This window comes from Rhagoletis zephyria, unplaced genomic scaffold (assembly GCF_001687245.7).
Source record: "Rhagoletis zephyria isolate East Lansing unplaced genomic scaffold, Rhagoletis_zephyria_1.1 Rzeph_scaffold_03058, whole genome shotgun sequence".
NCBI classification, from domain to species: Eukaryota; Metazoa; Arthropoda; class Insecta; order Diptera; family Tephritidae; genus Rhagoletis; species Rhagoletis zephyria.
The window spans coordinates 4001-26678 of record NW_016160142.1 but is presented as its reverse complement, the minus strand read 5'-3'; the positions used below and the strand labels follow the sequence as shown (position 1 = coordinate 26678).

Below are 22678 nucleotides of genomic sequence, written 5' to 3'. Positions count from 1 at the left end.
CAATTTAACAATTTATTGTGGTAAAAAAATAGGTACGTCATGTCAGTAATACATAGTAATGAAAATTTGGCGGATGTTTCCATTAATGCCACTGAAACTTGCGCCGTATGTGTTCAAGCGATGGACCACAAAGGCGCCATAGTACGCACACGATGCAAGCCCTATTTTCATCGAAATTGTCTTGTCGATTGGTTAGACAATTCGACAACATGTCCTCAGTGTAGGAAAACTTGCACCAAGAATAGCCTGATTGATATAACGCTTCCTTCAGAGAATAGGTTACAACCACCCGAAAAGCAACAGCCTTTAACGGGCACAGTGCCTCGATTTATTACTTATCGACGAAGTAGATCCGCACTAAGACGAGATCAACATAAATCAGGAAATATGCTCGCAATTTCATTTAAAAACCCCCCAAATCTAAATCTATCGTTGCCGATGATGTCTAATGATTTAGCCAATAATTCTATGCAGGAGCATTTACCTCGCAGCAGCAATTTAGAAAGGCGTATAACAAATATTGAGTTAGAAATACAGAACAGGTTTGAGGTGCTTACGCAGACAATCCAAAATTTAACTCTACAAGTAGGTCAGATAAATGCGCGGCACATAACTGAGCCTGAATGGCCCCAAGAGCAATATCCCGCTGTCCAATCAACTATGTTCCACAGTGCACGGGTAAACAGTAACATAGCTCCTGCGGCAGAAGAAAATGTGAATCGACAGCTCGGAGTTGGGGGACAAAACCATCTCATAAACTATAGAGAGCGCATTTCTATTGCTCCAAATATTGTGAACAATAGCAGTAAAATCGCACAGCTCATTCAAAGTTGGAATATTACATTTAATGGTAGCGTAGAGAAAATGCCGGTTGATAAATTCATTTACATGATTACTTCGTTGACAAACGATAACTTAAATGGAGATTTCAGAGCACTGTGTGAACATTCACACATTTTGTTTCTCGGGAAGGGTCGGGATTGGTACTGGAGGTATCTCCGGTCTGTTCCACGCGTAGAGTGGACACCCTTGTGTGAAGCTCTCCGTTCCCATTTTCGCGATCATCTCACTGGGGGCGATGTGCGGGATCTTGTGCGTGAGCGCAAACAAAAGGAACACGAAAGTTTCGATGTATTCTATTCCTCAATTTTACACTTGTGCGACAGACTTCGCTATCCAATGCAAGATCAAGAACTGCTAGAAGTCTTGAGAAGAGATTTGCTACCCAAAATAAGAAATGAACTTTTCTATAAAAATATACCTTCTGTAGCACACCTACGTTATTTTCTCCCACTAGGATACTAGTGACCTATTAGAAAATAATGTGTTAGATGTTGAGGAATTGTAAGGCTCAGTTACGCTGCTGGAATTGTAGGATAGAAGGACATCGGTACGTAGAGTGTTTAGAGGAGCGAATTATCTTTTGTTACGGGTGTGGGGAAGTCAATGTCTTGAAGCCAAAATGTACGAAATGTAAGCCTCAGGGAAACTTGTCAAGGAGCGTGGACAACTCTCGTCTACGGTCGCCTCAGAATTAACTTCAAAACCAAAGGAGATAGTTAATACGTTCGTAGACCAATCAATTCCAATACTGTCAAATCCTACCCATACAGCTTCTTCCTCAAAGCCAATTCCACAATTTCATCATATATTACCATACCACAAAAGCCTCTCAAATTACGAAAGCGTGCGAGCACGATTGTTTACTGAAGCTCTTATGAGGCCAAATAACAAACGTACACGGGTACGAATCAAACGTTCTACTTTCCGATTGCGATCGTTCTGGTCAAAAGTTCGAAGGAACCGGAAAAATTACGTAAAATTTGTGTCAGCTGTTCAGCTTAGTCAAAATGATAACCGTCCTTATATAAGAATTTCTTTCTTTAACATGGATATTTATGCGCTTTTAGATTCGGGTGCAACAATTTCTTGCATAAGTGGAAAAGCCGCTAACGACTTTCTGTTTAGAAAACATCCCTTCAAAATATTGCATGAAAATATAGAAGCAGCTGGTGGACAGAAATACAAGGTAATTGGTAGCGTTCTTGCAGAAATCACTTTTAACAGAATATCTAAGCAATTAGAAATTTTCATAATACCCGATCTACGTCAGGACATGTATTTGGGAGCAGATTTTTTTCACAAGTTCAATTTAATGAATAAAATACTAGTCATTTTCAAACGAAGAAAACGAAATTCTAGATATTCCCGACATGCATTTATTGAGCTCCTCGGAACGTGGCCGATTGTCAAATGTTGTCTCCCTTTTCCCGTCTTTTGAAAAGGAAGAATTGGGCAAAACCTCTTTGCTGAAACACACAATTAAAATTATGAGGGACGCAAAGCCGCTTAAACAAATATATTTTTCCGTATCACCTGCTGTGGAAAAGAAGCTGCACGCTGAGATTGACAGAATGTTAGAATTAGGAGTTATCGAGTTAGCTCCCCAAAATTGCTCTTGGAGTAGTCCAATGGCCATCGTCCAAAGGGAAAACAAAGTCAGGCTATGCTTGGATGCACGGAAATTAAACAGCGTTACCGAGAAAGATGCTTTCCCTTTGCCAAAAATAAATGGTATATTTAGTCGATTGCCTACAGCCAGATACATGTCCTCCCTGGACCTAAAACATGCTTTTTGGCAAGTTGAAGTAGAGGAAAATTCCCGTGACATCACAGCTTTCACAGTTCCAAATCGACCATTGTATAGGTTTCGTGTAATGCCGTTCGCAATGCCCCCATGACCATGAGCCGTTTAATGGACATGATTATACCAGCTAATCTAAAGCATTGTGCATTCGTTTATCTGGATGACCTTCTTTTGATCTCAGAGGACTTTTATTCTCATCTTTTACTATTAGCTGAAGTAGCTCAGCTATTGCGAAAAGCCAATTTGACCGTTAATATCCAGAAATGTAAATTTTGTGTACGCGAGGTACGTTACCTTGGCTATATTGTTGGAAATGGTGTCATTAAAACTGATCCCCGGAAAGTGTCCGCAATAATGGATATCAAACCACCCGGAAGTGTTCGGGAAATGCGAAGATTTCTTGGCCTTGTAGGTTGGCGTTTCATCGACAACTACGCCAGTCTAACAGCGCCATTAACTGACTTAACATCTAAAGCACATAGTTTCAAGTGGACAGATGAAGCTCAGTCTGCTATCCAAGCCTTGAAAGAGAAAATTTCCTCTGCTCCTTCGCTTATCACTCCTGATTTTTCACGTCCCTTTATTATACAGTGTGATGCGTCCATAACCGGTGTTGGAGGGGTGCTTGCTCAGGAAGTTGAAGGGGTAGAACGACCCGTAGCTTATTTTTCGCACAAATTAAATCGCGCACAAAGGAACTATTCTATCACAGAATTAGAGTGCTTGGCAGCTTTACTAAGTATTTACAAATTTCGGGAATACATTGAAGGACACCCATTCAAAGTTATAACCGACCATGCTAGTTTGCAGTGGTTAATGCGCCAACCAGACCTAAATGGATGACTTGCTAGGTGGTCATTAAAACTGCAGGGCTTTGACTTTCAACAATAGCATCTTCGGGGTAATCTTAATATCGTACCGGATGCTTTATCGCGGTTAGAAGAGATCTCCAGAGAAATTGTTACCAATGAATGCAATCCAATTCCCTTAATTGACTTGAATTCTCCTCAGTTTTCGTCAGAAAGTTATAAGAAACTCCGAGATAATGCTCTTGAAAATCAGCATAAACTTCCGGACTTACGAGTGATAGATCAGTTTATATACAAACGAACCGAGTTTGCAAATGGCGACGCTTTAGCAGAAGCTTCAAGCTGGAAGTTATGGATTCCAGAGGATTTGAAACAAGACGTTATTGTCCGCGCACATTGTCCAACTACAGCTGCTCATGGAGGCATTGCCAAAACTCTGGATCGACTAAAAAGAACATTTTATTGGCCAAAAATTGCCGAGGATGTACGAAATTTCGTTTTAAAATGTGATGTTTGCTTGCAATCTAAACCACAAAATTCGATTCTAAGACCACCTATGGGCGATCAACAGAAATCTTTTAGGCCTTTCCAAAGAATTTACCTTGATTTCTTAGGACCTTACCCACGATCTAAGAAGGGTTGTGTAGGAATTTTCATCGTGTTAGATCATCTATCTAAATTTCCAATTTTGAAGACGTTGAGAAAGTTTTCCACCGGAAGTATTTGTGAATTTTTGGTAGACAACGTTTTTATGGTTTTTGGTGTACCTGAAGTGGTAGTAACAGACAACGGTTCTCAATTCAAATCGAATCAGTTTAATCGTTTTCTAGCTAAATACGGAATTGTTCACACCTACACTGACATATACTCGCCGCAATCAAACGCATCCAAAAGCGTTAACCGATCGATAATAGCTGCTATACGTTCATATTTAGACAGCGATCAACGAAGCTGGGATTTACATTTACCCAAGATATCAGCTGTACTTAGGTGTTCCGTGCACACCACGATAGGTTATTCACCATATTTCGTACTATTTGGTCAACAAATGATTACACATGCTGACACCTATGCACTTTTAACTAATCTGGATTCTCTAGAAATCGGTGAAGATGTAGCAAGAGAAGATAAGTTACAAATGGTAGGATCAGAGGTGCAGAAGAATATTCGTAAATCCTATGAATCCAGTAAAACGAAATATAATTTGAGATTAGCCCCTATTAGCTTGTTACCGGCTCAAGAAGTGTATCGCCGAAATTTCGCCCAAAGTAACAAAGTAGCCAATTTCAACTCTAAGTTAGCTCCAAAATTCGTAAAAGCTAGGGTGGTGAGGAAAGTCGGAAATTGCTATTTTGAGTTAGAAGACCTAGACGGGAAAAAGAAAGGCATTTTTCATGTGAAGGATATTCAAAGACAAAGGTAATTTAAATAAAAAAAGGCAATCATTTTCCAGTAACTTTTGAAATGCAAAACAATTCAAAATTTCCTGTGCTGTTATGATTGAAATCTTAAGGTACATATTCTGGTCATTTTAGTCACCCGATTTCTTATACCACGAGTATAAGAGTGGAAAAGCCTGTGATAGAGTGGCAAGTAGGTGTAGTGATTCCCATGCTCACCTATAGGTGTGTATACATACATGCATCTCATCGCCTGGCCAGCCGAAGGAGAACACCGTAATATCATGTAAGTGCATAATTCATATTAATTTTCTTATACATATACTTCCCCATTCAGTATAACTAACTTTTTCACTTAAATATTAAATTCATGTCACTGTAAAAAAAAAAAAATAAATAAAAAAAATATTTAGGTTATATTTTGCTATTTTGCCTTACTGTCNTCATGTAAGTGCATAATTCATATTAATTTTCTTATACATATACTTCCCCATTCAGTATAACTAACTTTTTCACTTAAATATTAAATTCATGTCACTGTAAAAAAAAAAAAATAAATAAAAAAAATATTTAGGTTATATTTTGCTATTTTGCCTTACTGTCAGCATATGTCAGGGTACAGTACTTGCCGAGAACCATAGTTGTGAAACATATGAATTCAGTACTCTCCACCATAGATCTTCTTGCTTTATCGAAACAAAGACCCGATACCAATGTATGTATGGTGCATTATTGGAGAGTAGGTATATGGTAGGCGCTTACATACATGCATGTGCATAAAGTAGGTATGTCAGTACATACAAAATCACATAAGTACACATTCGTGTACATACGCATCGATTGAGTAGGGCAAAGCCAGTGTACAAATATATGTAGGTAACTATATAGGCAACCCAACCAGCAATTACGGTTGGCATGTACATTCATATATACATTTATTTATAGTATAGGATTAGTTTGTAAGTTTAAATACATATATATTGGAATGAAATAAAATTAAACTTATTTTGTTGAATTATGATTGTAACAAAATGTGTATTATTATGAAGCGATAATCCTTCATAGAGGGGTCTGAGTAACCGAATAGCGCAGTAGGGTGTTTTCAGGATTTTTTTTCGGTATCGAAAGCACAAGGTAGGGTGGGCGACATAATGAGATTACCATCTTCTCATGAAGGAATCAGCATAAGCTTCGTTGGTTTTAGTAGTTTCAGGGTTCATTCAATTGGGGTTCAATAGTGGTTTAAATGTTTTAATTTTACATTTCCAAGCACGTAGATTTTTGTTGTTAGCGATTTAATCCGAGTGATGTAACAAAGACTCACCCCCCTATCCGACGAGCTAGATCCGAACCAGTACGTGCTGAAAGTTAACTCTCACTTAGGACATCGGATCAAGAAAAGATCGCTACAAACAATAATTTGAAAAAAATGGTAGGAGTGATAGCTATTTCGGAAATCACCACATTTCCTCATCAGACTTCTTTCAGAAGGATTCGAACCGACGATCCCACTGACCCAGCCAGTTGCCTACGCACTGTGCCTTCGCCTTGTTAATTCTTGTTGCCTATTTCCACTATTTCACTTGTTAAGCCAATTAAAATCAAGCGCAGCTATTCCACTGCAATTCACTTGATCATGTGGTTGTTGGTTTTGTTGGTTTTTGTTAATATTTCTATTATTGTTAGAATGTTTAATTTTTAGGTGTGCTCGTCCTTAAGTTATTTGGTTTTGTTATTTTATGGCCTTATAACAATTATATTCAACAATTTTTATTGAGCTCGAGACCGTTTTTTAATGAGAACTTATTGTGGAAAAGCAACAATAATTTGCAAAAAATGGTAGAAGTGAAAGCTATTTCTGAAATCACCACATTTTCTCATCAGACTTCTTTCAGTAGGATTCGAACCGACGATCCCACTGACTCAGCCAGTTGCCTCCGCACTGTGCTTAGTTCGCCTTGTTAAAAAAAAAAAACAGTCAAAATCGAGCCTGTCGTGAACGCCAACATAGTTTTTTGACAATAAAGTGTGAATAATCTAACTACCGTGAATGAAAAACGTAAAGCGATAAGCTGCCAATGATCTTAGTTTAATTCAAAAGCCAAGGTGAGTTCGTTCAGAATGGTAGAGGTAGAGCAGAAAAAATAATTACAGCAACAAATTATACGCATACAGCTCTACGCTGTTCATAACTATGATTTTGTAAATGGAAATTTTTATTATCAAAACATGTTACCACTCGTTACCGTAATTCGTGGCATGCTGGCAACGCTGTCAATATATGCAGCAACTCAGCTATGAAGTTTTGCAGAAATTCTGGTATTTCGCGGGGCATTATTTTGTTACCAGCTTATAAGATGGTAACAAAATTTACAGGTTACTTGAGTGCACAGAATACGGAAAGAACTTTAAAATTTACAGGAACTTTACTTAGCGCAGAATATAGATCTGACAGTGGCAGTGAGAATTACAACAAATACATCATAATGACGCTAAGAACCACCGAGGCGAAAATTCAGTTGCTCTGGTAACACCTCCTTCGCCTTGATAAAAGCCAAGATAGTTTTCACACAAGGGATGTTTGCCAATCTGTAACATTTTTCTCCGTGGTGAGACGAGATAAAAAATGTTCGGTGGGGTACAAATAAATTGAATTTTGCTGTGCCAAATCCGAAGTAAATTTTGACAGTTCAAAAACCAAACAAACGCTCTTTCTATTTTTGTGTGTTGCTGAAATTGTTAAAATTTACATTTATTTTTTAACTTGCAAGTAGTGTACGCTTTTTTTTGGTTTATTGAGCTCTCATTTTGATTTTGACTTTTTATTATCGCCAGACAATATAATGTGTATACTTATTTAGAAACTGTCAAAACTTTATCTATCTCGTGGGAGCTGCCTTCGATTCGCCAACACGAAACGAACGAAATTAATGAGGTACAACCAAACTCGCCGACGTTCATCGCTGCAAGCTAGCTTTGTTATTGCTCTCTGAACTGGCGAATCGGAAGCGGCTTATTTTGGCTAAGTCTTCCATACCAACCAAGCTAATCGGTTAATGTGCCTATTATGACCTGCTGAGCACGTGACTACTTTAATAATAATTGAATACTTTAGGCACACCCTGGAACAAAAATTTACAACTGTGACAAATATGGAGGGTGGTCTAGTTTGGAAAATACGGCGGCAAATTGCAGAGTTCCGGAACTATTTGGGTGAAATCAGAAAAATGCATTCTGATGGCATCAATGTAGTGGGTAATAAATTTTGCTTTATATTTTAAAATATGAACCTCAATAGAATATATCGTACCCCGCACATATTTCTATATCTCTTGTATATAAGTACAAAAACTATCGAGTTTACTTTAAGCGAGTTTTTTGCATCTGATATTTCCCGATTTGGCTGCTAATAATGCGTACCAACTTTTCTATTCCAATGTGGGGCAGCACATATCAATAGCAAATTACTGGAACGATCCTGTAGAGCAAGACTTGTATTTTAAATTTAGTAAATTCTTGCCAATTATAAACAATGAAGTTAAGACATTGAATTCTACGCAGTACAAAAATGCTTTCTTCTTCTTCTTAATTGGCGCTGTAACCGCCTAAGCGATTTTGGCCGAGTTCAAAACAGCACGCCAGTCATTTCTCTTCTGTGCTAACTGACGCCAATTGGAAATGCCAAGCGAAGCCAAGTCCTTCTCCACCTGGTCTTTCCAACGCAGAGGAGGCCTTCCTCTTCCTCTGTTACCAGCATCGCGGCCCGCGTTGAATATTTTCAGAGCAGGAGCGTTTCTGTCCATCCGAACGACATGGCCAAGCCAGCGGAGCCGCTGAATTTTAATTCGCTGCACTATGTCTATATCGTTGTAAAGCTCATACAGCTCATCGTTAAATCGTCTGCGATATTCGCCATCACCAACGCGTAAAGGTCCGTAAATCTTTCGCAGAATCTTTCTCTCGAAAACTCCAAGAGCCGCCTCATCAGATGCTTTCATTGTCCATGCTTCCGCGCCATACACCAGCACAGGCATGATGAGTGACTTATAGAGTGTGATCTTTGTACGACGAGAGAGGACTTTACTTCTCAATTGCCTACTCAGCCCAAAGTAGCACTTGTTGGCAAGAGTGATTCTCCGTTGGATTTCAAGGCTGAAATTATTATTGGTGTTAATGCTGGTTCCCAAATAAACGAAGTCGTCTACTTTTTCAAACTTGTAACTGTCAACAGTGACGTGGGTGCCAAGACGCGTATGCTCTGACTGTTTGTGTGCTGACAGGAGATACTTCGTTTTGTCCTCGTTCACCACCAGACCCATTCGCTTTGCTTCTCTATCCAATCCCGAGAAGGCAGAACAGACGTAGCCCTTGTTTTTACCGATAATATCGATGTCGTCGGCATACGCCAGCAATTGTACGCTCTTATAAAGTATTGTGCCTGAGCGGTTCAGTTCTGCGGCTCTTATTATCTTCTCCAACATAAGATTAAAGAAATCACACGAAAGGGAGTCCCCTTGTCTGAAACCTCGTTTGGTATCAAACGGCTCGGAGAGGTCCTTCCCTATTCTGACGGAGCTGGTGGTATTGCTCAACGTCATTTTACACAGCCGTATTAGTTTCGCGGGGATACCAAATTCAGACATCGCGGCATAAAGGCAACTTCTCTTCGTGCTGTCGAAAGCGGCTTTGAAATCGACAAATAGATGGTGTGTGTCGATCCTATTCTCGCGGGTCTTTTCCAAGATTTGGCGTATTGTGAATACCTGATCTATGGTGGATTTTCCAGGCCTAAAGCCACACTGATAAGGTCCAATCAGCTCGTTGACGGTGGGCTTCAGTCTTTCGCACAATACGCTCGATAAGACCTTGTAACCTATGCTTAGAAGGCTAATTCCGCGGTAGTTGGCGCGTACGGCGGGGTCGCCTTTCTTGTGGATTGGGCAGAGCACACTTAAATTCCAGTCGTCGGGCATGCGTTCATCTGACCATATTCTGCATACGAGCTGATGCATGCACCTCATCAGCTCCTCGCCGCCGTACTTGAATAGCTCGGCTGGCAGGCCGTCAGCTCCAGCAGCTTTGTTGTTTTTCAGCCGCGTAATCGCTATTCGTACCTCGTCATAGTCAGGCGGTGGGACAGCTACTCCATCATCATCGACTGGGGACTCGGGTTCGTCTTCCTCACTACTTTCAGCGCTGCTACCATTCAGTAGGTTATAAAAGTGTTCCCTCCACAATTTAAGTATATTCTGGACATCGGTCACTAGGTCGCCATTGTTGTTCTTACAGGAGTTCGCCCCGGTCTTGAAACCTTCCGTAAGTTGCCTAACCCTCTGGTAGAATTTTCGGGCGTTCTTCCTGTCGGCCAGCATCTCAAGCTCTTCGCACTCACGTATTTCGGCCTCTCTCTTCTTATTGCGGCAAATACGTCTCGCTTCCTTCTTCAGTTCCCTATAACGGTCCCACATGGCTCGCGTTGCGCCCGATCGCAGCGTGGCCCTGTAGGCGGCATCTTTTTTCTCTGCGGCTTCTTGACATTCCTCATCGTACCAGTTGTTCTTTCGGGCTCGCTGAAATCCAACTACTTCTTCGGCGGCGGTACTTAATGATCGGGAAATGTGGTTCCACTGCTCGCGTACGTCGGATTGTTGAAGAGTGCTCTCAGAGAGCAGGTGTGTGAGTCGAGTGGCGAATAAATTGGCCGTCTGTTGTGATTGCAGCTTTTCGACGTTAAGCTTTCCTTGCATTGTTGGGCGCACATTTTTTGCTGCACAGAGGCGGGTGCGTATCTTGTCTACAACAATATAGTGGTCCGAGTCGATGTTTGGCTCTCGGAGTGTACGTACGTCCAAAACGCTTGAAGCATGCCTTCCGTCTATCACAACATGATCGATTTGGTTTCTCGTTTTTCGATCTGGAGACAGCCATGTAGCTTGGTGGATGTTCTTATGCTGGAACCTAGTACTACATATTACCATATTTCGGGCCCGGGCGAAGTCGATCAGCCTCAGTCCGTTATCGGACGTTTCGTCGTGGAGGCTGAATTTTCCGACAGTGGCGCCAAAGATCCCTTCCTTGCCCACCTTGGCATTAAAATCGCCAAGCACGATTTTGACATCGTGTCGGGGGCAGCGCTCATATGTACGTTCCAAGCGCTCATAGAAGAGATCCTTGGACGCCTCATCCTTCTCTTCCGTCGGGGCATGGGCGCAGATGAGCGAGATGTTGAAGAATCTAGCTTTGATGCGGATTGTGGCTAGACGTTCGTCCACCGGGGTGAACGCCAGTACTCGGCGACGGAGTCTCTCTCCTACCACGAATCCAACACCGAATTTGCGCTCCTTTACGTGGCAACTGTAGTAGACGTCGCAAGGCTTCACGCTTACTTTACCTTGCCCCGTCCATCGCATTTCTTGGATGGCGGTGATGTCAGCCTTTGTCTTCCCGAGGACATCAACCAGCCGGGCAGAGGCACCTTCCTCATTAAGGGTCCGGATATTCCAGGTGCATACCCTTAAATCATAGTCCTTTATACGTTTGCCGTGGTCGTCATCAGAAAAAGGGGGTCTCATCCGAGGCTGTTTTTTTCTTTCATTGGGCGGGATTTTAACGTGGCGGGACCCAAACCCAGCGCACGCGAAGTTTTACGCCTTCTCACTTTAGCTCGCTCCCAAACGGGTGTTTGGTTGCTACCCATAGGATACGTGGATATAAATATCCGGACGTTGTGAGCTGCGATTTGAACCGTACGCACAAGAATCCCTTCTGGCCACTCCCAGGTGAATGGCAGTCAAAAGTTTTCCACTTCTGCGCACGGAACCATCCTCCAAAAATGCTTTACTTCGCTTAAATAAAATGATTTTAGTTGGCGGCCCAAATGACGGCGTAATTACTCCGTGGGAATCGAGGTTGGTTATGGCTGTTATTGAATGGTCTTTAAAATATTATGTAAACTTACCTTATTTTCAGCCACTTTGGGTTTTTAACCAAACCTTGAATACAGTACCTCTACACAAACGGCAAATTTATATGGCTGATACCATTGGTTTGAAAACTCTTGAAACAAATGGCAAATCAATAATTGTAATCAAGCCATTTGTCCATCATCTTACATGGCATACAAATCAACGAGTTATACGGGAAGTGATTCTTCCATATTTAGATTAAAATACATATCGAGGGCTTATATTCAATACCCTCTATCGGAAATTTTGATCAAAATGAGTTTTTGATGGTAACGTGAGCTCCGATTAGTCTTTCATCCATGGCAATAATGTCAAACTTAAAATATAGCTTTCATGGTATTATTTTCTCATTTTGAAAATTCCACTATCTGCAATAACATTTTGTTATAAGAGGAAATTCCTCTATCTACACAATTTTGCTGGAAAATTGTTTTTATTAACATTTTTTGTGGCAGGTAAGTCACATGTGACTATGTATGTATGTTTGTATATGTTTCCGGTAAAATCCAATCTTAGGTCAATTGGTTTTGCTCAGGCTAAACTAGTTCTACCTAATTCGATATATCTGTCCAACCGAAAGCAAATTTGATACAACAAAAAAATCTTCCATATCCCGTCAAACATAGAGTCATTAAACTCCATTACTTCATTCTATCTCAAGGGTCACCAAGAGTGAAAAACTGCTATTATTATTCCTATTGCCAAACTAAATATAAACAATTCATTAGTTTCTAAGTACAGACCCATTTCCCTCCTCCCATGCATATCTAAAGTTTTACGCTGGAAAAATGGTGAGAGGATGTACAATGTTGTTAAGTCTTTCCTTTACAACCGTAAGTTCGCTGTTCGTGTCAATAACTGTTATTCAAAAACTGTTCCTCTCTTTAATGGTGTCCCACAAGGATCACCACTTTCGGTTATTTTATTCCATATAGCCTTTGGGAAAGTTAGCTCCATTATATTTTTTCTAAGACTAAGGACTTGCCGCAATTGGTTCAATTCTTCCGGAGCTAAGATTTCGGTTTTTTAACATATGCAGAAAACACAAATGTATACATCCAACCCTCTCCGTGTATGACACCCCTATCCACTTTACTGACACATTGAAAATATTGGGAATAATTTTTGACCTTAAACTTACTTTTAAGCAGCACTGTCAGAATGTAAGATTAAGCTTACTTGATAGACTAAATATTATCAAGTTTTTATCATCCACGTATTCTTTATTAATGTAATAAGGGCTTTTATATTAGGAAAAATTGACTTTGGACTCGTAATTTACGGACACTGCGCAAAAAGCATTTTGAATTGCTAGAAACTCCTTACCATGCAGCAGTCAGAAGAACCATAACCATGAGGTAAAGTACAACACAAAGATGCTCATCCCAAAGATTGTGCAGAAATGAGACATTATTCTCTCACGTCGAATCTTGCTTTCAACAAAAAACACGATGAAGCAAGCAATCAGCTTTATTTCGTATATTAAGCTACATCAAAAATTTGAACTCTTATCTACACCGATGCCTACTAAAGTAAAAACTCTACTGCAAGGGCATTTGCCCAGTTCTATACCCATAAATGACGTGGGAGCTCATTTTCACAGTCGGTTTCAGATATGATACCGGCTGTTCTTTTGCGGTAACAAAGGGGCTTGGTGTTACAATTGTCGTCGATGCTTTTCCCGCGTACTGCTCGACATTTACAATTAGTAGAAGCTGTACGTTTCGCCTCTAAAAACGAATGAAATTTCCTCATATGCACGGACAGTACATCAGCCATCGAAGCCATCTTTAACAGTGCTAATGATTCTCATAAAAATTTCGAAATCACGTGAAATACTCTTTTGACACAAAAACACCATTAGAATTATGTGGCTACCTGGGCACATCGGAATATAAGGGAACGAGTTTGCAGACCAATGATTTATGTGTTAAAAACTTAGCTTAACATAACATTTACATCTAAAGAACTGACGAGTTTGCAGACCAATGATTTATGTGTTAAAATCTTAGTTTAACATAAAATTTACATCTAAAGAACTATCATTTTCATTATTCTGCAAAACCCGCTATCAGCACATTTTTTTATATAAATAGTTACAATTCGAATTGCAATCACGTCTATCTGATCTTTAAACTAAAATAAAATGAACTAAAAGTAAAATCCTAGTTTTAATATATAGCGTGTATTTTTAGGACATGCGTGGGTACTTAAAATTATAAACACTTTTAAAAATAGCTGACAAAACAGTTTTTTTGCTCTCCTGAAAAATTAAGTTTTTGCAGATAGAGGGTATTGAATATAAGCCCTCGATATGCTTAGTAACACTGTATCGGACTAGTCCTGTATGCTGGACTATGATGTATGTTGTGTCTAGATTTTTCCGGGGATATACGAAGTAGAGATGGACGCAGGATTAAATATTCAATCCCGATCCCGAAAATAAATTTCTTATTCTGTTTTGCTTTGGAGCTTGTTTTTGTCTCAATATAACATTAAAAACATCCCCGTCCCGGCCGCAAATGTTTAAAGAACTTACCAATACCGCCCATCCCGGTCATTTTAAAATTAGTACCGTGGGTCCCGCGCGCCCCGATATACCGCGCCCATTTCTAATACAAATTACCACTTTAAATTCATACGCTCTTGAATTTTTTTTAGCTACAGTATATTTTGCTTTGCTGCCTTTATGCCTAAGCGCACATTTAAGATACCTACCCCAATATGTGCATAAGCGGCATTAGTTTTTACATTTATAATTTCTACGTGGTAAGTGCTCCTCCATTATTAGGTTTCAAAGGTATTCGGATACCTTCCTCATTGAAGTATTAAAGAAAATTTGAAACCTTTTTTTTTATTGATAATATACTAAGTCTAAACCTATTGCAGATAAATCGTTTTGAAAATAAGCTCGATAAAATTTTAGATCTTATATTTATCAACGAAAATGTCAATTTTTTTCTGTCTAAGTGCCATGCACCAATTTCTCCCACGGATATGCACCATGTGGCTCTTGTTCTTAAGGTTGAATTTTATGAATTTGGTGAATCTGTCTTAGGGCGGGTAATCGCTTTTAACTATGCGCGTTGTAATTTTTATACCTTAGATCAACTTTTATCGGATATCAATTGGAACGAATTGCTTTCTAACTCTGACCCTGCTTATTGTTATAATATTTTCAAATCAGCAGTATATGATATTTGCTTGAATAATATTCCAGTTGTTAAACCAAGACCTTATAAATTGCCTTGGTACACCAAGGGGCTGAAGAATCTGAAAAATTTAAGAAATAAGTTTTATAAGAAATATAAGAAGACACAGCATCAATCTTTTTATGATACCTATCTGCATTATGTGAAGGAATTCAATTGCTTGGATAAGTTCCTGTATAAAAAATATATTCTTAACTTTGAATCTAATATAAAGTCCAATCCCAAGGCATTTTTGACCTTCATTAAATCGAAGAAATCATGCTCGTCGATACCCTCTACGATTTTCAATAAAGATAAACACGTCAATTCCACTAAGGATGCTGCTAATTTGTTCGCTGATTTCTTCTATTCGAATTTTGTTTGTGACAATGATGTGTCCTGTGAGGACTTTTCTTCGGATGTTAAATCCTTAATTAATCTTGGCACAATCTCACTTTCAGCAAGCGATATTGTTAATGGTATTTCTAAGCTCAAACCATCATCAAAGATGGACATTGATGGGCTCTCAGCAGTTTTCCTAAAAAGCTGCCCAGCAGTAGTTGCTGCTCTGGAAATAATTTTTAACAAGTCTTTATATTGCGGCGACTTTATTGATGCCTGGAAGGTTGCTTCAATAGCTCCCATCTTCAAGAGTGGCAATAAGAGTGATGTCTATCTAAACTAACGAACATCTCGAAGCTTTTTGAGGGCATTATTAAAGATAAGATTTATTTCTCTGCAAAAAGTATAATCAGTCCCAATCAACATGGTTTTGTGGTTGGGCGTTCCACTGTTTCCAACTTAGCCGTTTTCAGTGAATTTTGTGTTTCCGCTTTTACTGCCGGAAGCCAAGTGGACTGCATATATACTGATTTCTCGAAAGCTTTCGATACAGTCTCCCACAAAATACTAATTCATAAACTTGCTTGTCTTGGGTTTCACTCAATTTTCTTGCAATGGCTTAAATCCTATTTATGCAAAAGGCAGTGCATAGTCACCATTGATGATGTGTCGTCTGATGCTTTTACTGCCACTTCAGGAGTTCATCAAGGGAGCATTCTTGGTCCTCTACTCTTTACTTTGTTTATCAATGACATTACTCGTGTTTTTCTCATGCTAGTTCTTTGCTATATGCCGATTACCTGAAGATCTGCTCAGTGGTAAATAACAGGCTGGATATGCTGAAACTTCAATCGAATGTTGAGAATCTTCACTCATGGTGTATTAGATCGCATCTTTGCTTAAATATAAATAAATGTTTTCATGTTTTTTCTTCTTATTTGGCGCTGTAACCGCCTAAGCGATTTTGGCCGAGTCCAAAACAGCACGCCAGTCATTTCTCTTCTGTGCTAACTGACGCCAATTGAAAATGCCAAGTGAAGCCAAGTCCTTCTCCACCTGGTCTTTCCAACGCAGAGGAGGCCTTCCTTCCTGTTTTCATGTTAGTTATTCGAAATTGCGCTCCCAATTTGAAAGTTCATACAGAATATCTAACTGTGTTTTACGCAGTGTTAATGAGATTAAGGACCTTGGGGTTATATTCGACTCTAAATTTACTTTTAATAATCATGTTAATTTCATTATTTCGAAATCTTATGCTATGCTTGGTTTCGTTCGGCGGAACTGTGCTGAATTTTCTGATCCTTATACGTGGAAATTGCTCTACACCTCATTTGTGCGTTCACATCTTGAGTATGCCACAATAATTTGGCGGCCTTTTCATCAGTTTAACATTGACAGGATTGAACGCGTTCAAAAGGTTTTCCTTAAATATGCTTTACGATCTCTACATTTTACTGATCCCATCCCGTCATACAATTCTCGATTGCTTCTTTTAAATTTAAAATCTCTGGAAAGCAGGAGGTCTGTCCTCTCTTTAACTTTTGTTCTTAGCATTATTCAGGGTGTTCTTGACTGTCCGGCCCTTTTAGAGAAAATAAATTTTAATGTTCCGAGAAGGGAACTACGTAGTTACTATCCGTTTTATGGCAATAATAATAGAACTATCTATGCCCGTAATGCACCTCTTACCCGTGCCTTAATTGAACTTAACCAGATCTCAACTTTTATCGAGCTTGATTTTTCTTTACAAAGAAATATTTTTGTCAATATTTTGAACTCATTTTTTTAACTAATGTTGTATTTTTACTTGTTTAAGTAGCCTGCATGATACAAAAAAGAAGGTAGTTTCAATAAACAACTTTTGATGGATAATAAAATTTTTTGAAGTTTCATAAATTGTCAGTATTATCAACGGCCTTGCCACTTTGATAATATTAAAACAATACATCGGAGTATTTTCTTTCCCATATTTTTACCAATGTGAGAATATTTTAAATCAAAACTCACAATCAGTACTTGATATTTTTTTACTTACGTGGTTTGCCCCTCTTTTATTAAAAATATATAAAATGTAAACTGTTACATTGTAATTATTCTTTTTATTTTATAATAAAAACCATTAGTGCATTATGTTGTTATTTTTTTCATTTTCTTATTTTGATATACAATTTTCGTTTCTTTAATCTTGCGATTTAAAAATCGAATTCTAAAGAATGTTCTTCCCAAATAAAATCTTTTTATAATATTTTGGTCCAAATTTACTTTTAAATTTCTCATCAGATTTTGCAAAAATTTTGGCTTTGTGGTTAGCGAATCACCATTAATTTCAACAAATTTTGAATTCAAAATTTGCAATGTATGCAAAAAACTTGAATTAGGCTTGTACAGACCGCCCTCCGATAAACAGTTAACATACGTATAATTTTGATCACTTTCTACATGCGTCCTGAAGCCTAGTTTTGTCAACCCCATTTTCGAAATTATGTAGCCGGCAAAATTTTCAAGTCCATCATATTCCACATCTTTGAGTGGACTGATGAAATCTTCTGCTTCATGCTCTTCTGCGAGCTACTTAAAAAAATTAGAAATCAAATAAAAACGAAAGGGTAAGGAGTTTACCTCGAGTTCTTCTTCTGCGGATATTTCAATATCGTTAAGTGGTTTGAAAACATTTTCACTGAGCAACTCCTCTTCAAATTTTAACATTACTTCACTTGAAGACTCAACATTTGTTTCCGTGCTCAAAATAGTTTCGTTTCGCCCTAATAAAGTTCATGCATACATTTTAGAATCTTTATGACAACAACAATAATTTCTTTAAGTGGTTAAAAAATTACCTAGAAGGTATGATCGAAATCTGTACTTGAATTCGAGAGGTGACGGATGGTCATGCAGCCCTCCTTTCATATATGTTCAATAACTTCACTAAACTTCACTCATTTTCATACATTTTTGTTTACTTTTACAAAAAAAAAAAATATTATCTCTGGTGATCAGGTAGCATGAATTTTATGAAATGTCATAATTTTATTAAAAGTCAAATGGTTAGCAACAACAACGAATGTCATTAAATGGAACTACCTTCTTTTTTGTATCATGGTAGCCTGTAAGAATTATTGTTCATAGGCTACACAATAAATAAATAAATAAATAATAATCTTGATAGATCAACTCAACAATCGCTAGAACTTATTAGAAACAAATTTATTCCAAACTACAGCAATTTTTAGACAGAACCTACATACAGAAATAAAGCATTAAATACAGGAGAACAAAAAATACAGGACGCGATGAACTTTAAGGAAGACGTCAACAATATTCAGGGCTATCACTGAATTCATCGTAGTCCAATTTTTCGTGAAATCTACTAAAACGATATCACTTGATCCGAATAATAATACGAATAGTAATAAGACTTCGATAAATTCAGCGATATGCCAGAATAATTGCGCGTACAGAACAGCAATATTGTGCAATAGGAGAGCAGAGGGAAAACGAAAGCATACTTCAATGTGAAGTTGTTTTTATCAATGTGTTTTTTGTGACATTTTATTTTTGAAGTGAGTTATATTTGAGTAGTCCACTTACAAAGTGCGCTATGTAAAATTTTTCTCGGTTTTTAGTTTTTGGAGGATTACGTACCAGTATTTATAGTAGTTTCATGTCCACTAACGACACAGTGCAAAATCTTTTTATATTCTGAAAAAAATAGCATCAAATGTTAACTCTTCTTTCAAAAGTCGTTATCATACTTGTTTATAAACTTTCAAAAGTATACATCTTCTGATGAACTTAGAAAACTGCTTTAGGTCGTACAGACTGTTAATGTTATCTTGTGTCATGTTATGTTATGTTACAATTTTGCAAGGCTCTTATTTATCCAAATTTTCAGGTAATAATAAAAAGATTCAATTTAAATGTTACTTGTTGTCGTAGTTGTTGTTTATTGTGCGCCAATTCAGCACAATAAAATTGTGCCAGATGGGTGCATTTTGCGGCATTTCACCTTCTTCACCAAAACCTGGGCAATTCGGAGTATGGTAATTCTATATCTCTTGTATATAGGTACAAAAACTATCGAGTTTATTTTAAGCGAGTTTTTGCATCTGATATTTCCCGATTTGGCTGCTAATAATGCGTACAAACTTTTCTATTCTAATGTGGGGCAGCACATATCAATAGCAAATTACAAAAGATAATTACAGCAACAAATTATACGCGACAGGTCTACGCTGTATATAACTATGATTTTGTAAATGGAAATTTTTATTATCAAAAAATATTACCACTTGTAATCGTAATTCGTGGTATGCTGGTAACGCTGTCAATATATACAGCAACTCAGCTATGAAGTTTTGCAGAAATTCTGGTATTTCGCGGGGCATTATTTTGTTACCAGCTTATAAGATGGTAACAAAATTTACAGGTGACTTGAGTGCCCAGAATGCGGAAAGAGCTTTAAAATTTACAGGAACTTTACTTAGCGCAGAATATAGATCTGACAGTGGCAGTGAGAATTACAACAAATACATCATAATGACGCTAAGAACCACCGAGGCGAAAATTCAGTTGCTCTGGTAACACCTCCTTCGCCTTGATAAAAGCCAAGATAGTTTTCACACAAGGGATGTTTGCCAATCTGTAACATTTTTCTCCGTGGTGAGACGCGATAAAAAATGTTCGGTGGGGTACAAATAAATTGAATTTTGCTGTGCCAAATCCGAAGTCAATTTTGACAGTTCAAAAACCAAACAAACGCTCTTTCTATTTTTGTGTGTTGCTGAAATTGTTAAAATTTACATTTATTTTTTAACTTGCAAGTAGCGTACGCTTTTTGTGCTTTATTCAGCTCCCATTTTGATTTTAACTTTTTATTATCGCCGGACAATATAATGTGTATACATATTCAGAAACTGTCAAAGCTGTATCTATCTCATGGGAGCTGCCTTCGATTCGCCAACACGAAACGAACGAAATTAATGAGGTACAACCAAACTCGCCGACGTTCATCGCTGCAAGCTAACTTTGTTATTACTTTTAGAACTGGCGAATCGGAAGCGGCTTATTTTGGCTTAGTCTTCAATACCAACCAAGCTAATCGGTTAATATGCCTATTATGACCTGCTGAGCACGTGAAAACTTTAATAATAATTGAATATTTTAGGCACACCCTGGAACAAAGATTTACAACTGTGACAAATATGGAGGGTGGTCTAGTTTGGAAAATACTTGGCGGCAAGTTGCAGAGTTCCGGAACTATTTGGATGAAATCGGAAAAATGCATTCTGATGGCATCAATTTAGTGGGTAATAAATTTTGCTTTATATTTTAAAATATGAACCTCAATAGAACATATCGTACCCCGCATATTACCTAGGATACTCTCAAGGAGGACTAATAGCCCGAGCTGCTATTCAAACGCTTCCTTTTCACAACGTTAAAACTTTCATTTCACTATCATCACCACAAGCTGGTCAATTCGGAGGTATACTAATTCTATATCTCTTGTATATAAGTACAAAAACTATCGAGTTTACTTTAAGCGAGTTTTTTGCGTCTGATATTTCCCGATTTGGCTGCTAATAATGCGTACGAACTTTTCTATTCCAATGTGGGGCAGCACATATCAATAGCAAATTACTGGAACGATCCTGTAGAGCAAGACTTGTATTTTAAATTTAGTAAATTCTTGCCAATTATAAACAATGAAGTTAAGACATTGAATTCTACGCAGTACAAAAATGCTCTACTTCGCTTAAATAAAATGATTTTAGTTGGCGGCCCAAATGACGGCGTAATTACTCCGTGGGAATCAAGGTTGGTTATGGCTGTTATTAAATGGTCTTTAAAATATTATGTAAACTTACCTTATTTGCAGCCACTTTGGGTTTTTTAACCAAACCTTGAATACAGTACCTCTACACAAACGGCAAATTTATATGGCTGATACCATTGGTTTGAAAACTCTCGAAACAAATGGCAAATTAATAATTGTAATCAAGCCATTTGTCCATCATCTTACATGGCATACAAATCAACGAGTTATACGGGAAGTGATTCTTCCATATTTAGATTAAAATACATATGTTTAGTAACACTGCATCGGACTAGTCCTGTATGCTGGGCTATGCTGTATGTTGTTTCTAGATTTTTCCTGTTATATACGAGATGGACGCGGGATTAAATATTCAATGCCGATCCCGAAAATAAATTTCTTATTCTGTTTAGCTTTGGAGCTTGTTTTTGTCTCAATATAACATTAAAAACATCCCCGTCCCGGCCGCAAATGTTTAAAGAACTTACCAATACCGCCCATCCCGGTCGTTTTAAAATTAGTACCGTGGGTCCCGCGGGTCCCGATATACCGCTCCCATTTCTAATACAAATTACCACTTTAAATTCATACGCTCTTGAATTTTTTTAGCTACAGTATATTTTGCTTTGCTGCCTTTATGCCTATGCGCACATTTAAGATACCTACCCCAAAATGTGCATCAGCGGCATTATTTTTAACATTTATAAGGATAGATGCATTCAACAGACCTGCACATTTCCCATATCTGACTTAAAAATGGGCATCTATTATCAATTATCAAAGAAAATAACATTTACCTGCACTGGCTCTACACTTACCCTAATTTTACAAGATTTTATTTAATTTGCTCACCTCGCAGAACAACGAAAACGGCTATCATTTTAGGTATGTACTTATATAGACAATTAGATAGCATTCGGAAAAAAATTCGCTTGCAGTAATTTCTACGTGGTACGTGCTCTACATTATTATGTTTCATAGGCATTCGGATACCTTTCTCATTGGAGTATTAAAGAAAATTCACTCGAAAGTGCCTTTTTCGGTTAAGCGCAAAAGTTTTTCGTGCAAAGAAGTATGGGCAGCTATGCTAAATATACTGTACATAGTTTTTTGATAATTTTTTTTAGAGATTATCTTAATTATATTGTGTATAATCTTGATAGATGAACTCAACAGTCGCTAGAACTTATTACAAAAAAATTTATTCCAAACTACCGCAATTTTTAGACAGAATCTACATACAGAAATAAAGAATTAAATATGCTGATTTAATACTGATTTTTCATCATTTTCAAAATTTCGCTAATTTTATACGAAACTATTTATATAGTAAGTATCTTCTTCATCATGCTCGGAACAGCTTGGACTTCTATAAACGTCTTCAGGGAATACTAGGGCAGCCCTCTATATATTATAGAAAAATTGATAGATTTACTCGAGGGCGTCAGATTAATAATTACATGCTGAGGAGTATGAATTTCAATAATCTGATGATTTGAGCGTGACGCA

At 37.9% G+C, this 22678-nt stretch overlaps 1 protein-coding gene and 1 pseudogene across 1 annotated transcript; both read left to right on the top strand.

Moving 5' to 3' along the window:
* Positions 1-8140: 8140 nt before the first annotated feature.
* Positions 8141-21579, top strand: LOC108368300 (lysosomal thioesterase PPT2 homolog; annotated as a pseudogene).
* On the top strand, positions 20124-21579 carry Ppt2 (palmitoyl-protein thioesterase 2). The gene is made up of 5 exons (XM_017623141.1): positions 20124-20455; positions 20519-20660; positions 20732-20839; positions 20898-21171; positions 21233-21579. The coding sequence occupies exons 2-5, from the start codon at positions 20633-20635 to the stop codon at positions 21429-21431; spliced, it is 609 nt and encodes a 202-aa protein (XP_017478630.1). The 5' UTR covers positions 20124-20455; positions 20519-20632; the 3' UTR covers positions 21432-21579.
* Positions 21580-22678: the final 1099 nt, after the last annotated feature.